The sequence below is a fragment of the Trematosphaeria pertusa genome, assembly GCF_010094035.1.
Source record: "Trematosphaeria pertusa strain CBS 122368 unplaced genomic scaffold BU26scaffold_22, whole genome shotgun sequence".
Classification (NCBI taxonomy): Eukaryota; Fungi; Ascomycota; class Dothideomycetes; order Pleosporales; family Trematosphaeriaceae; genus Trematosphaeria; species Trematosphaeria pertusa.
Window position 1 is genome coordinate 13,163 of NW_022987233.1, and position 16,247 is coordinate 29,409.

Below are 16,247 nucleotides of genomic sequence, written 5' to 3' on the forward strand. Positions count from 1 at the left end.
TAAAGATAACTATCTTACTATCTAATAGTAAAAGAAAGTCTAGAAACTTAGTAGAAAGCTTTATCTAGCTCTCTAAGTATTATTTAGTTACTAGTAGTATAGTAGGTATATATATAGTTAGATAAGAATCTAGAATTAAGTTATCTAGTAGTTATAAGAGCTAGCTTTATAGTCTTTACTACTATAAGTATTCTAGAATACCTAGCTAGATAGGTTAGCTATAAGTAGTACTATCTCTATAAGCTATAAGAATAGAGTACTAGTAGAGTAGGTTAGGTTAAATTTAGCTATCTAAAGGTAAGAAGTAGAAGAATACTCTAAGAGCTCTCTATATATAGAGAGCTAAGCGCTAAGATACTAGATAAAGTTATATAACTTAGGTAAGGTTATATAACTCTAGTAAATACTAAGCTAAACTATTATAATTAGCTAGTACTTATAGAGTCTAAAGTTACCTAGCTTTAAGTAGCTAACGTATAGAAAAAGAAGTATAATTTATATAAAAGAAAGTAGATTTAGAAAGAAAATACTCTTATAATTAAAGCTAGCTTATAGCTAGTTACTTAAAGAGAAGCTATAAATTAGAATAAGAGTAAAAAGTAGTATAAAGAGGTAGTAGTATATAATAGCTAGCTAGCTTAGCAATACTATAGACACTATAATAAGCTAGAGTATAATATATAAACGTGCTAGATAGTTAAAGATAATATAAATAAGTTAGATAGCTTATCTAGATTTATCTTAAGTAGCTTAGAGTTAGAGAAATCTAAATAAGATAGTAGCTTTTTAGTAAAAGCTTAGTATTTTTAGAGCTTTTAGTAATATAGAGCTTTTGCTAATAAAGTACGTTATTCTATAAACCTAAATTATAATTACTCTACTTATAAACTCGCTACGTAATTAGATACGTATGCTAAGCATTACTAACTGTTAGACACGCATGCCAAGCATCACCGACTGTCGGACATGTATGCTAGGCGTTCCCGACGCGATACATGGCTTGTGTAGTTTAACAAATCTTCGATATTTTGCAGTTCAAGCAATCGACTCTACTGGTAACGTAGTATAAAGATCGAAGTACGTTCGTCTGATGTTTGCCCCTCCGATCATCAAGCCTTCCATCCACAGCCCAATTACGTCATCTTGTGCTTTGCACACCGGTAAGCATTTCCTCAGTCTACATTAGCATCAAATAATAACATCTACTCTGGAGCGCACTATGCCCGAATCAACGTGCTTACACTCCTCCGTTGTAGTAGGCTCCTGTTATCCCACAGAAGGAATGGATTTCCTACAGCTGTGTACGAAGATCACGTGTCAGTGAGTTGACTGCCTGGTAGGCAGGAGCGCCACCGAGGGGACTGTCTAGACGGCAGCTAGTGGCGTTAGGCAGTAGGGAGACAGCAGTCACAGCTATGGCTGCTGTAATAGATAGAAAGAATTATCACACTTGTATCCTTTGTTCAGAGATTCAACTTATGACAGTTACCATCGTCCGACTGACGTCCGCGACCCCTACGAGTCCGTAGATCGTCACTATCTACAAGGACCTTAATGCGCGACGCTGCTACTAGATGCCGGTCGAGTGACTACTTAATATTGGTTTCGTGGCATGAAGTCTAATTCTGTGGATAGGCTCGATATGTGGGAAAATCATTCTTTTATTAAAACTATCAAGGGAAATAGTATCTACATCATTCAGATAGTTTGCCAAATGGTCTATCAAGCCCCGCCTGAATCATCGCCATGGTTATCGCCATCCTGCACCTTGAACTTGCTAGGCATCAATCCCCACACTACCGATCGACACAGGAGATTGCGGGTGCTCGCCCGCGATAGCAAGTCGCGTCCGAACGACCCTTCCGTTACACCTCTAGCTGAAGCGTCCGTTCACGCGGATCAGCGCCTTCCGCTCAGCATGGAGAAGAACTATAAAAGAAGTCGCAGATCATGGACTGCTACCTTCACAGTCACCCTTATCCTTCTGCATATAAGGGAAAGAGACATCTGGAGGCTATTGTATTGGGTGTTTCGCAATGAAGGGGTACGTTGCCCGCATCCAAGTCCAAAATAGTTATTGACCCCAGCGTAGAGCTACACATGGCGACATCCCGAACAAGCCACCACCCTTATCAGGAGAAGTGTGCACGTCAGCAACGTTCTCTTAGCCCATCTCCATTTTTCTAGAACGGTGCCTCGTGAATTATACAGCATCGAGAAAGAATTGAAGTCGCCTCAGATATCAGCCAAGCAACGATACAATTGGATGAATGAAGAAAGCGTGGATGTTTCCCTATGTCATTTGGCATTTGGCCAGGATGACAGCCCATCGTTTGCCCAGGCGAACTCTCAAGGCTATGGTTGCTAGGAGGAAGCAGCGGGATCATGTGAACGTCGAGAGGATTATTTGAACTTTCGAACGAACGGAGATATACACCTCGTTAATCGAGCCGCATGCCTCTACCTGCAGGCTGCGTTACTTCACTGTGTCATGGATCTTCTTGATAAATTGCGTACCTTATGAAGCGGGCCGCGTGTCTGTAGGTACCGAAGAACTTCTGCGTTGTTCTCGTTGAAGGTGTGAAGCCTTCGTATTATGGAATCGGGATTATCGTCTACCCTCCCTGACGATATGGAACGAAGCTGCAAACGCCGTCTGAGTTCCGCTTCTGAGCAGTCTAAGGCTAGTGTCGCGTGACTATTGCAGACCTGGCGTGGAGAGTCATTCGACGTTTGTTCGTCCTTTAGAGAGATATACCTTGACCTCAAAATCGACTGCTTGGGCGACACTTCTTGGGAAACCGTCTAGAAGGAACCCGTGTTTCCCCTGTGCTCGTGCATTACTGATTTCTTTGCTCAAGAGTTGGGTAGTCAGCTGAGCTGGAAGTAGCACCGATTTTTCAATGCTTTCTGGAATGAAATCTCGATAAGGAGAAATCGGTCGCTTTGCTTCCTCGCGCAGCAAATCGCCTACTGAGATATGGTGAAGGTCAAACTCTTCTGCTAAGCGGGTGCAATTCGTCCCCTTCCCGACACCAGGCCCCCCTTTAAGATATTAGCAAAGGTAGGCAGAGAGATCAAGATGTCATACCAGAGACGAATATCACAAAGAGACCCACCTCTTTTCTCGCCGCCACCTCTTCATGCTTCTGCAAGCAAGCGTCCAATAGAGGCTGCAATTCCGTCAACGTGACGGCTTCCTTCAATTTCATGAATTCACTCATGTCGATCCCGTCCCGTTCTTCGTAAATCACCGCTTGGTGCATACACTCCAATTTATCAATCTGCCGGACTAGTACTGCTGCGTCGCTCTTCCCTTCCTCGTATTCATACCACAAATCGGTCATCGAGTTCGCGAACGCCGGGTGCGAGGAACGCAGGGTACACGCGAGAAATTTGAAGGCCATCTCTTCTCGGACAAATTTTCGTTCTACTTGATATTAGAAGGGATTTAAAGGACCGAGGATCCTAACCTCGACTTATCCCGTCCGCAGGAGCAATATCCCCTACCAACGCCTCTCCCATGTCATGTATCAGTGCCATATAGACAGCTTTCGTCCGCGTCCGGTCATCAAACTAGCCCTGTTAGTCATAGCATGAGTGATTGACTATAGAGACGGAACTCCGTTCGCCATAAGGCACATAATAGCCATGCGGTACATGTGGTCGCTAACACTCTCGGGATTGGGCACATCGCGCAAGTCCCAGCCACGGCGCAAAGTGTTTTTCAAGTTTTCGATTAACTCAAGGAAGAAGAACTCAGCCGCCATATTTGAAGAATTGGGGCAGTTAGTGAAGTAGAACAATGAGGCGGGAAGCTATCGTAACGCGGGGTCGTCGGCGTTTGGCGAAGTCTCGGCGTGTGATGAGTCATGCCGACGTTCTTCTTGACAAGCCTCCGATCGGCGCGTTGTCGTCCTTTTCTCACATCACACTCCAGTTGGTCACAAACAAACGCGACAAGCAAGCCAATCCCGACCTACGTGTTTGCCAGCAATGGCGATTCCGACTCAGTCGGAAAATTCTCGAATCCAAAACAATAGGTAAAGTAAAGGGTTAGATGGCTTCCGCAGTACTTGTACTCCAAATCCAAATAATAAAAGTAATGGAGATGCAGACAATAAAGGTACTGTTCATCTAGCCCCTTATGTAAATACCTTTAATGCTAATAGGACTAAATAGAACACCCTTCTTAATCTAATACAGACCTTATAAGGCCTCCCCGCCTCGCGTTTATTACCGTCAAAGCGCGGCAATAGAGAGCTACTCAGTAACCTGTTGTCGTTGAATTCGGCGGTTTACTCCGACAACTTTAATACCGCGCAGGTCAGGCCTCTCCTTAATGCAGTCCTCAACAAACAGCCCGAAGAAGTCATATAAGACGCTACTTCCAAGGCATGGCTCGACTTTGCACGATATGCGCGAGAGGTGCTCGCCGCTCAAGACAGTTGCCGCTTTGTCCTCGGCTTTACTCTCTGCAGATTGCTAATGCAATTATAGGAATTTGACTAACTAGGGGGCATCGCCTCTACGCAGTTTGACATCTATAAAGACGGTCTATAATTTATATCCGCAGTGCTTGGATTCCTAGGTGAGTAAGGAGCAGCTTGGATTCGACCCTTCTGTTATTACGGCTAGAAATATACGGTACATTAACATTGAGCGAAAGAACTAGAGAGAGGGACTTATTATTGAGAAGGTGATCTAGCGGTTACCTTGCATCGCCGATTAAGCGACAACATGCTGGAAAGCCTATTGCTAAGGTGATGAGTCGCGCAAGCCTCTTGTTATCAAAGACTTGTAGCAGTTCCCAGAGCGTGAAGAGGAAGGAGAGTTGCCCGGACACGTCAGAACTAGAGGTTCGTGTTGACTCTGTTGAGACAAATTTATAGCGGCACCTAGGGAACTCCGAGGACGGCTCAGCACGATTGGATGTGGGACCACGATGGTTATCGTGACAATTGGCAATTGCTCCAGATGGGTTGTAAAGTCCAGGAACCGGGGAGTGCCCACACATCCACCAGGACAGCCATCCATACAATGTCCCTTGTGGAACACATGGTACCCAAAAATGTGCGTATTCCAAGTGCTGCGCTGTGCTCCGAGAGTAATTACACATCAATAAAAGTTATGAAAACCCTGATTCTTTGTGTGTCCCTAAAATAATCCCAATAACTCTGCCGATCAACGGACCAGACCTGGAACTCCGGTGGAAAGTACCCAGCATGCTCCCAATCGAATATACCAACCACATGTAGACTTTTCGGGCCTATCATTATATTATAAGCAGCTAGGTCGCCGTGGCGGAAGACATAAGAGGCGGAGTTGGCAATTTTTGGTTCCCAGTGCGTTCTCTCGTCGTACTCAAGGGTCCAAGGCGGCGGCAGGACAAATCCGTCAAGCCCTGTCGTTGTATGCTGTAGTTTCCCTAGCTGGGGAAGCACCTCCTTAACAATGAACTGCTTAGCATTTTCCTTCGCGATGCTACCGCATTCCTCGCAGGGTCCCCCTCCGACATGGCGTTTCCCCTCTTGCATCCGGCATTGGTTCTTGATCATTTCAAGAACGATCCCATGAAGGAGCTCTGTTTCAATGTACGCCAATCCATTGTCGTCTTTCCCAGCCCTGATGACTTTGGGCACAGGGATAGTGGTCTTCTCCGCTACTAGTTGTAGAGCCGTAGCTTCGTTACGGAGGCGCTCTTCGATCCAATGTCTGGTACTTATGGATCCGTCCTTCCGACGCTCTCGCTCGTAATCAGGAAGATCACGCTTGATAAAGGTGGTTTGAGTTTTGATATAGCTGACGTATGGTCAGACAGGGTCATCGTCGGTCATGATCGTAGACGATAACGGGGCTGGAGGCAAGGTCAACTAGCAGGAAGGATAAAAGGATACGGTGCGGGAGTGGTACATGGCCCAACGCGGGGTTCTCATGGCGGTGAAGGGTGTCACGTGCTGCGTCCGCCAAGCGGTCGGGTAGCGGTCAGCTTTTCGCTGCGCCTTCTATGCGAAGCGACTAGGTCTCAATCCAATCATTGAATATAGCCAACGATTCTCATGATTGTGGAATTTCAGCTACGAAATTGGGCTACGATGACCGATCAACACCGATTCCTTTCGCCGCTCTGAATGTCCCCTCATCTGCCCTTGTGATTCGACCACAGAGTCCAGCGCATCCGCAGTTTGGATCGTTGTCGTACTTGTCGCTGATAGGCTTGTAACAATAGGCGCATTTATAAGCGGAACCGGGATTCGCCGCTCCGCAGTCGATCATAACTGCGGAGTGGACATAGGCGTGGTTCGGAGATTCCCAGTGTGTTCCGCATTCTATGTGCAATCACTGAGGCTTGTTGTCATCGGGATGATGGTCCGCATCCTCGCGACACCGTATCCACACACCCAGCCTCATCGGGGGCGGGAGGTTTAGGTTAGCTTCGTGAAAAGCACAGAGCTTGTGCGGGCTGTTTTTAAAGTTGGAAGCATCATACCACGTCAGGTCGGGCTTGTGGCGTTCAAAATCATACATGACCTGCTTGGCGATCTGGGGAACTTATCCGTATGACCAAGGTGTTGCCAGACACATGGTTGCTAGTAGGAAGGCAATGCAGGAGGCAGAGTCCGACGCACCAAATCGACAGCCGACAGCGCAATGATGGCAATGTCAAAATGAGCCCGAATAAGGACATGAACGAACACGGCCAGGACAATGTGGATGACAACGAAATCTCAAGCGATAGCGATTCTGATGCCGCACCTGACGGCCGACACCCACGCGTAAAAGATCGGACACGTCGGGCTTAGAAGAGATCAGATGATGCGCGCTTGTTGGCATATGGGGAGAAGATGTGGATGGGTTGGGCGGAGATACGCGCTCGCTTTCCCAATCGCACTCCGGGGCAGTAAAAAGCACGTTGGTATGTATTGCAAGCAAAATCATCAAGCTATTGTCTATATACAATGTTTAGATGAATGTACCCCTTGACCAATGTAACGCTCAGAAAAAGTGAAATAAGGTGCCATAAACCTGATTTCATCAGAGGGCTGGACGATCATGCCCGCCGTCAACTCGGATAGCAAGACCCTTCTTGATGCCTGGCGCATGACTAAGCTAGAAACTGCTGGAGACTTGGATTCCATTCGCGATGATATTAGAAAAGAAAGGATAGAAAAGGAAGCCTTCTATGTATGCGAACTCCGTACATACCCTTCACACGTCAGTCTTCTCTGCAACAAGAACCGCTTCCAATATCTCCTCAACCGACTCAAACTCTCCATACCAGCACTTCGCGACAATGGACCCAAAACGCACATTCACCGTCTCAGGAAACACGCCCTGCCTAAACAAGCTCTCAACCTCTTCATCATCCATCTCATCATACGGCCTCTTCCCCGTACTAATCTCATAGATCAAGCTCCCAATAGCAAAGATCTCAGTAGCAAGGGAAATCTCCCTATTCCCAGTGACTGGAAACTTCTCATAGCGAGTTTCCGGACGAACTAAATTCTTCTTGTCGCCGATCTTTGAACCAGAAAAGTCGCAGAGGAGGAGCGAAAGATCGTCTGCGACAAGGAAGTTTCGGGCGCTAATATCTGCTTGGAGAACGCGCTTATCATGGATAAAAGCGAAGGTTGTCAGAGCGCTCTTAATCCAACTAAGCCCCTTGAAGCATCTCATATCATCACCCGATTTGCGTAGGAATTGCCGTAGAGTTCCATTCTTGATGTACGGGAATTCAATGCCGAGATCAGTAATCTCCAAGTAGGGAAGAAGTCCCTCGAGCCTGCCGAGATGTCTATATATCTCCTTCTCGCGGTCCAAATATTCCACTGACTCTTTCTCAAAGATTTTGTACTTGATTCTTTCTTTTTCGGTGCAGCCGTCGAGGTGCCAGGCTTGCGGCGCTTTCAGTACTTTCTTCTTATCGCCGGAGATCCAAAGCATGCTGCAGTCTCCTTGTTGGTCTGCCATTTTGCTGTATTCGAGAGATGGTCTCTTGGTGACGGGGCACTGGAGGCGGCAGGATAGAGCGGCGTCACGGGCTGCGTAGTCGGTCATTGTGGATTTTGGGGGGTTCCTGTTTTGGCGTGAATACTGGCTCGCTTTATGCACCCCAGCGCATGTTGGGGATAGACTTACAGGTAATGAATGTGTTAAGAGAATGTGCTTTCTCACCGGATGGCTGGTTAAAAGGTTCTGGGTGAACTGAATGGAGAGGTGGAAGATGGTGAAGAGATGCGCGGCGGGATACCTATATATTCCTGCTCCCAATCGCCGATGTGGACCCTGGGAGTGTCGGACAAACTCTGCGCTAGAGCGAGAACTAGACCTACTTGGGCTAGGCTAGACCGCATCAGCATCCCGCTAGTGCCACCCTAGACTAGAAATAGATACATAGTTAAAATATTTAATATCTACCTACTTAGCGTTTATATTATAAAGATTAAATTAAATTAGAGTAGTATTCTACTTTAAAAAAACCTAGTATATAACGTACTTTACTATTAAAAGCTCTATACTATTAAAAGCCTTATAATTTCTTAGTAAGAAAAATTAATAAAAATTAATAGGTTTTTCTTAAATAACTAAGTAAAACCTTAATATTTCTCTATAAAAATTTATATAATATACTTTATTATTAAAAGCCTTATATTATCGAAAGCTTTACAATTTCTTAATAACGAAAATTAATAAAAATTAACCTATTTTTCTTAAATAACTAAGTAAAAACCTTAATATTTTTTTATAAAAATTTGTATATATATTCTTTATAGTATTATAATTATAGAATTAAAAACAGAGTTAACTAGCTAGAATAGAGAAAACGGTAGACTAAGCCTAGAATTATAAGATAAGAGGTTACGTGTAGAGTTATAGAAATAATTAGAATTACGTAACGTAGATTAAGTAGATTAAAGAAATTAGAACCTAATCTATAGATTAGAATCTAATCTAAAAGATCTATAGAAGCTAGGCCTTAGCGTCTAATCTAGCTAAGATAGTATATATATATAACTAGAAGAAGCTTACTCTTTATAGTCTCTTATAGTTATTACTTTAATTATTAAATTACTATAGAGACTTATAATTTATAGTATTATTACCTCTACCTCTTTATTACTAAAGATTCTAGCCTAAAGTATACCTTTTACCTTCTCTTATAAAAGTAAGCTCTAGTCTTAGTTAAGAGAATACCTTATAATAAAATAACTATCTAACGTTAAAGAGTAGAACTATTATATTAATAGTTAGAACCTAATCTAGAAAGGTCTAAGCCTAGAAGCTAACTATAGAAGAATAGATTATAGAACTCTAATAGGTTATTATAGTACTTTAGAAGATAAGCGTTTACTAGATAGAGAAGCTAGCTATAGTAAAGCGCTAGACCTAGGCTAAGATTACTCTACCGTAATACTTTAATAGTAAAAGAGAGAATCTTAATATATTTCTAGTAGCTATAGAGCTCTACCTATAATATAACACTATAGTATTTCTATAGAATAAAAATAAGATTCTAGAAGCTATAATAAATATAGAAGAGAAAGCTTTTACGTAGACTAAACTCTATATATTAGACTAGCTAGAAAATAAGAGTAATATAAAGAGAATATAATAGTCTATAGATAAGATCTTTAAAAGCTAGACTAGGTTTACAAAATACCTTAGAGAGACGTTTAGAGAAGTTAACGCATATAAGGTAGTCTAAGAAAGGCTATTCTAGCTATAATAGACTAGATTAGTATTCTAGTATATAGCTATGTTTAGATAGCTAAGCGTCTACCTAGACTAGAATAACTTTACGCTAGTAGAACTCTTCTATAAGAGGCTAAAGAAGTTAGTTAAAGATAATATAGCGCACGCTAAATAATCTAAAAACCTAAGTAATATAATAGAAATAGTAGTAAAGATTAATAACTAGTAGTATAAATAAAACCTAGAACGCTAATAGAGTAGAGACTACTCTATACTACTAATAGTTAGAACTAGATAACTATAGACTATGTTCTAAAAGAACTCTATAGACCTAGACTAGATTAAGACCTTAGAGAAGAGAAAACAAACTCTATAAAATAAGAAAAAGGTATAATACTTTAAGAAAGAACTATGCCTAGTCTATAGAGAAAAAGAATACTTTACACAAGAATACCTAAAGAAAAAGAAAATAGTTAGAATAATTTAGGTAGACTATAATAGTTTCTCTTAGATAGTATACTATAATAATAGCTATATAATATACTAGAAGAATAAGGTTAACTTAGAGTAGTACCTAACTAGAGTCTAGGTAATTATGCTAGAATACTCTATATATACTAAACACCTTACTCTAGATACTATCTAATAACGTATTAACGTATAATAGTACTAAATATACGTAGAACTCTATAACGTATAGAGCTATTAGTATGTATACTAGAATATTCTATTTACTAACAAGAAATTCTAGAAGACCTTAGACGCTCTTAGAGAGGTAGCTAGGTTAGTAGAATACCTTATAGATAAAGAAGTATATATATATATCTAGAAGATATACTAAGGCTTTTCTATAAACTACTTCTAAGCTAGAAAGACTAAGTAGTAGTAACTAAGGTGCGTAGAAAGAAGTAGGTATTAAGACCTCTTCTATAAGGTATACTTAACTAAACTATTATAAGAAAAGAAACTTTCTAGACTATTTATATATAATTAGAAAATTAAAGCACGTCTATAGTAGAAGCTATACTAGCTATATAAAGGCGATTACCTAGAGTATAACTATATCTACTAGGCCTACCTATTAGTAATCTATAGAGAAGAGGGTAAGGTAGTAGTTAAGACAGCTATTAGTACCTAGAGACTAGATAAAGAAGAAATCTAAGTAGCTACGTATATAAATTCGCGCTCTAGAGAAGAAACTAGCTAAACAATAATACCTAAACTAGTTAAATAAACCTATAGTAAAGAGTACCGCGCTAAACTATAGAACTAATATGCTATAGAATACTAGTACTATTAAGAATAATACTAAACTATAGAATAGAGAGTCTAGTATCTAAATTACTATATACTAGACTATAGGTAGTACTTTCTAGAATAGAAGTACCTATATTATAGAGAAAGAGCTAAGAATAAATATACGAAACTCTACTAGACTATATACTTACTAGAACGCTACCTAGTATATATAGTAAAAAAGAAACAGAGATTAGTACTAGCTACCTCTATAAAGTTAAAAAACTAATAGGCCTCTAAGGTAGAGGTCTAGCCTAGAAAGGCCCTATTTAGACTATAGGTAAGATTATTACTCTAAAACCTAGAACGCTGCGCGTAAAAGCTATATTAGAAAATAAAAAGTTTATAGCTTATATAAATAGTAGAGTAGTAAAAACGTATATTTCTACTAGCCTAGTAAAACTATAGAATATACTATTTTAAGAGAAATAATAGCTATATAGAGTATAACTTGTAGATAACTAGCTACCTATCTTTAGCTAAGAATAGATTTACTTAAAAACTAAGGTATAGACGTTAGATATCTAGAGAATATAGAAATAATAATTCTATAATATTATAGAACTAGAAAATATAAACGTACTTCTAGAGCTAAATTAGCTATAAAGATATAACTCTAATATTAGTTAGATTAGGTTAGAACTCTAGAAAAGGCCTAAAGTAGTATAGAAGGCTAGAGTAAGATACTACCTAAGAGCTTACTAAAAGCTAGAGGTAAAGATTAGAAGAATATCTCTTATAGGTTTAACAAAATAAGTAAAGAAATAACCTTAAGACGTTAGCGTTGTGTAGATATAAAAGCTACAACCTAATATAGAGTAACTACCTTATAAAGTTAAGAAAGACTATAAGAAGTTTACGTTATTGTTTAATAGATAGAATAATAGCGTTCTACCTAAATATAAGCTATAGAACTATAAGATACCTATAGAAGATAAAGCTACGCTAAAACTAGAACTAATATACTTACTTAGCTATAGGTAAAAAGAGAAACTCTAAAAATATCTAGAAAGACTTCTACGAAAAGAATATATTTAAAAAAGCTAAAGTCTAATAGCCTTACTAGTACTATTTATACTAAAGAAGAATAGATAGTTAAGACTATATATTAACTATAGACAGCTTAACTAGGTAACTTAAAAAAATTAATATCTACTACCTATAATCTTAAAACTAATAGACTAGCTTATAGAAGTATAATAGTTTATAAAGTTTAATATTAGAGAAGAATATTACTAGATATAAATTAAGAAAGAACATAAGTAGAAAATAGTCTTTAGAATAAAAGAAGGCCTATATAAATATCTAGTTATACTATTTAGACTTACTAATATACTAGTAATATTCTAGAGTATAATTAACGCGGCTCTATATAAGTATATAGAAAGGTTTATAATAGCCTATCTAGATAACGTACTTATATATTTAAAAGAAAAACTAGAAGAATATAAGAACTATATATAGAAAACACTATAGAAGTTTAAGAAGTATAGACTTCTAATAGCTTCTAATAAGAGCGAATTTTATTACGTAGAAACTAGTTACTTAGAATTTTATCTAACTCGCAAGAGAATCTAGATAGAAATAGACAAGGTCTAGGTAGTTCTAGACTAGCCTATACTCTAAATAGTAAAAGAAGTATAATTCTTTCTAGAATTTACGAACTACTACTAAAAGTTTATCTAAGAGTATTTATAGATTACTACTCTACTTATAGAAGTTACTAAAAAGAACTAAGAGTTTAGGTAGAAAGACCTATAATAATAAGTATTTTATAAGAGCTAGGTTCGCGGTCTCTACTACTATAAGCGTCTCTAAACACCTAGCTAGGTAAGTTAGCTACAGGTAGCACTATCTCTACGAGCTATAAGAATAAGAGGTACTAGTAGAGTAGATTAGGTTAAATTTAGCTATCTAAAGGTAAGAAGTAGAAGGCTACTCTAAGAGGCTCTATATATAGAGGTGCTAAGCGCTAAGACGCTAGGCTAGGTTACGTAATAGAATTACGTAACTCGAGGTTATATAACCTAAGGTAAATTCTACACTAGACTATTATATATTTAAGATACTAAAATAAACGTTTACTACTATACTACTACTATAAACGTTTAATAAAAATAAACTAATATAAGTTAAGATAGATATATTAGACTAAGCTCTAGAAGTATACCTTAGCTAATCTAGAGAAGATAGTAAGTATTAACTATACTTCTTCTACTTAAGAAAGTTCTTAGTACTAGAACTTAACTATAACGTCTATAATAAGAAACTTATAGCTATTATAGTAGTAATAAAGAAATAGAGAATATACTTAGAAGGCGCTAAGTACTCTATTAACGTAGTATTAGACTATAAGAACCTTACAGCGTTTATAATAATAAAAACGCTAAATAGATAATAAGTTAGGTAGGTAGAAACGCTAGCTACGCTAGACTTTATAATTTAACACTAAAAGAGTACTAAAAATAAAGTAGTAGACAGGCTTAGCTAAAGAGCTAACTATATAGTAGCGGCTAAGAAGAAATACAAAGCTATACTCTACGCTAAACTAGATAGAACCTTAGAATATAATAGCCTATAGATTAGCTAGGTTATAGAAATCTAAGACTAGTAGAATAATAGGCTAGAGCTACCTAACAAGTAAGAGAAAAGAAAGGTACTAGAAGCTCTATAAATAGAATTTTTTTAGAAATTCTATAGCACGATAACGTATAGATACTAAGGTATTAAACGTACTCTTAAGAGACTAAGGCAAGAATATAAATTCTTAGTAATAAAGAAAAAAGTTATAAAGATAGTATAAGAATATATAGAATACTAGTAAAACAAAGTAGTTAGATACTAACTATATAGATTACTATAACCTCTAGAACTACCTATAGTACTATAGTAATATATTACTATAAACTTTATTATAAAACTATCTAGGTTAGTTAAACCTACGTTATAAAGAAAGTGTAACGCTATTCTAGTAATTATAGACTAATTTACTAAGTACGTATACTTCTACGTAACTAGTAAAACTTTTAAGACTAAAGAACTAGCTTATAAGGTAAGCTAATAACTATTTAGCTAGTATAGAATACTAGAACAAGTTACTATAGATAGAGATAAGTTGTTTACGTTTAAGTTCTAGAATACACTACTTAACTAAATAAGAATAAGTAATTAAATATTAACTAGCTTCTACCTATAGACTAATAGCTAGATAGAATAAACAAACTAAACTCTAGAAGAATACCTAAGAAACTACGTTAACTAGAAACAAAATAACTAGGTTAAGCTACTATCTATAGCATAACTAGTATATAATATAGTAAAATAAGAAACTATAGAGATAACTCTCTACTAAGTATATTATAGCTATAAGACTAGAATATATAGATTATTAGTATATATAGCTATAATCTCTCTAAAAGTAGAGAAGAAAGAACGCTAGATAAGAATAATCTATAATAGACTATAGAAAATAGTAGAGAAAATAACTTAATAAGTAAATAAGAAAAGAATTAAGAGACTAACCTTTAAGAAGAGAAATAAAGTTTTTATTCTATAAAAAAATCTACGTACTAAATAACCTAGTAAAAAACTTAACTACCTATAAATAGAGCTATTTAAGGTTAATAAGTAACTTAAATCTATTAACTTTAGATTAAGACTACTACTAATAATACGAATACACTCTATATTCTATAAATCTAAACTTAAACTAGCGCCTAATAATATACTACTTAATAAATAAACTAAGGTAGAACTAGACTAGAATTTTAAGGTTAAAAGAATACTAGATAAAAGGCGTATACAAGGTTAGTAGAAGTACTAGGTTAGATAGAAAGAATACCTACTAGAAGAAGATACCTAGAAACTACTAGAGAATCTTAGAAACTACTCTAAGAAACTTAAGAAGTTCTATTAGTAGTACTAACTCTAAAACCTAGAGACTAGAACTCTAGATTCTCTAGATAACTCTAGTTAAATAACTAAAGAGAATTAACTAGAGAAATAAAAGGTTATAGCTATAAGAGTTACTATACTTTATACTCTAACTACTCTAGCTTCTTAATATTAGCTAGGTCTTTTAAAAGTAGTACGTCGCAATAACGCTATACTAGCTTTAACTACTTTTATAGACGCTTGCTACAAGTATTCGCAGACTGCTAGAATTTACTTAGAGACGCCTTCTAAGAATATAGATAGTCTAACTTAGCATAAAGATAAACTAACTCTATCTACTAAGTCTTAGTAAGGCGCCTTGTCTTAAGACTAGCCTTAGACTACTAAGAACGCAAATTAGCTACTAACTAATTTAGCTTCTCTACCTCTTTCTAGTTTAGCACCTTATTATAGAACTAACTCTTTATAATATACTCTAAATAGTAGCTAGAAGATACCTCTATAACGTAACGTAGGTTATAGAAGTAGTAAGTACTATAAGAGTTATTAGATATATTAACGCTAGTACGTAGAATAAGATTAGCGTAATAGTAGTAATAAACTATTAAAGACTTAGTATACGTAGGTAGCATAGTAGAAATAGAAAGAGAAGAGAGAATATAATACTATAGAACTATAGGTAGTACTACTCTTATATAGAAATAGCGTAGAATAATAAAATACTATATCTAGAAATAGAATAGAGCTTTAGAATAATACTTTAGAAGAAGAGGTAGGTATTATAATTATAGAATTAGAAATAGAGTTAGCTAGCTAGAATAGAGAAAATAGTAAACTAAGCCTAGAGTTATAAGATAAAGAATTACGTATAAAGTTATAAGAGTAATTAGAGTTAGGTAACGTAGATTAGAGAAATTAGAGAGATTAGAATCTAATTTATAGATTAAGACCTAATCTAAGAGATCTATAGAAGCTAGACCTTAGCGCCTAATCTAGCTAAGAAGGTATATATATATAACTAGAAGAAGCTTACTTCTTATAGCTTCTTATAGTTATTACTTTGTTTATTAAATTACTATAGAGACTTGTAATTTATAGTATTATTATATTTACCTCTTTATTACTAAAGATCTAAGCCTAAAGTATACCTCTTACCTTCTCTTACAAAAGTAAGCTCTAGTCTTAGTTAAGAGAATAGCTTATAATATATAGTATATTATATCTTATATTAAAGTTATACTAAGATATATTACGTAATTAAAAAGCTATATATATTTAACTAAATTTTAGAAAAAATCTAGTTTTCTTCTAGTAAGTACTATTATATCTCTATAATAATCTATAAAACTTATAGTATATAGTAT

At 37.0% G+C, this 16,247-nt stretch overlaps 3 protein-coding genes across 3 annotated transcripts; all 3 read right to left on the reverse strand.

The window, feature by feature from the left end:
* Positions 1-2,051: 2,051 nt before the first annotated feature.
* Positions 2,052-3,781, reverse strand: BU26DRAFT_468314 (cytidylate kinase). Its single transcript, XM_033825288.1, has 6 exons — positions 3,624-3,781; positions 3,474-3,576; positions 3,092-3,430; positions 2,759-3,045; positions 2,518-2,709; positions 2,052-2,464 (listed from the first exon to the last, which is right to left on the reverse strand). Exons 1-6 carry the CDS (start codon positions 3,768-3,770, stop codon positions 2,384-2,386), a joined length of 1,149 nt encoding a protein of 382 aa, XP_033676659.1. The 5' UTR covers positions 3,771-3,781; the 3' UTR covers positions 2,052-2,383.
* A 1,330-nt stretch (positions 3,782-5,111) lies between these two features.
* On the reverse strand, positions 5,112-5,936 carry BU26DRAFT_571419 (uncharacterized protein; the record flags this gene model as incomplete). Its single annotated transcript, XM_033834130.1, has 2 exons — positions 5,112-5,802; positions 5,914-5,936. 2 exons carry the CDS (start codon positions 5,934-5,936, stop codon positions 5,112-5,114), a joined length of 714 nt encoding a protein of 237 aa, XP_033676660.1.
* Positions 5,937-7,197: 1,261 nt separating this feature from the next.
* On the reverse strand, positions 7,198-8,235 carry BU26DRAFT_555867 (uncharacterized protein). The gene is made up of 2 exons (XM_033832344.1): positions 8,140-8,235; positions 7,198-8,077 (listed from the first exon to the last, which is right to left on the reverse strand). Exon 2 carries the CDS (start codon positions 8,056-8,058, stop codon positions 7,210-7,212), a length of 849 nt encoding a protein of 282 aa, XP_033676661.1. The 5' UTR covers positions 8,059-8,077; positions 8,140-8,235; the 3' UTR covers positions 7,198-7,209.
* Between the last annotated feature and the right edge of the window lie 8,012 nt (positions 8,236-16,247).

What these genes read in the sequence shown, in the direction of transcription:
- BU26DRAFT_555867 (XM_033832344.1), bottom strand. Translation starts at nt 8,058, where the DNA reads ATGACCGACTACGCAGCCCGTGACGCCGCTCTATCCTGCCGCCTCCAG.
- BU26DRAFT_468314 (XM_033825288.1), bottom strand. Translation starts at nt 3,770, where the DNA reads ATGGCGGCTGAGTTCTTCTTCCTTGAGTTAATCGAAAACTTGAAAAAC. An exon ending in TGTGCCTTATGGCGAACGGA is followed by an intron (nt 3,577 to 3,623) that starts GTTCCGTCTCTA and finishes TAACAGGGCTAG; the next exon opens with TTTGATGACCGGACGCGGAC. An exon ending in TGCGGACGGGATAAGTCGAG is followed by an intron (nt 3,431 to 3,473) that starts GTTAGGATCCTC and finishes AATATCAAGTAG; the next exon opens with AACGAAAATTTGTCCGAGAA.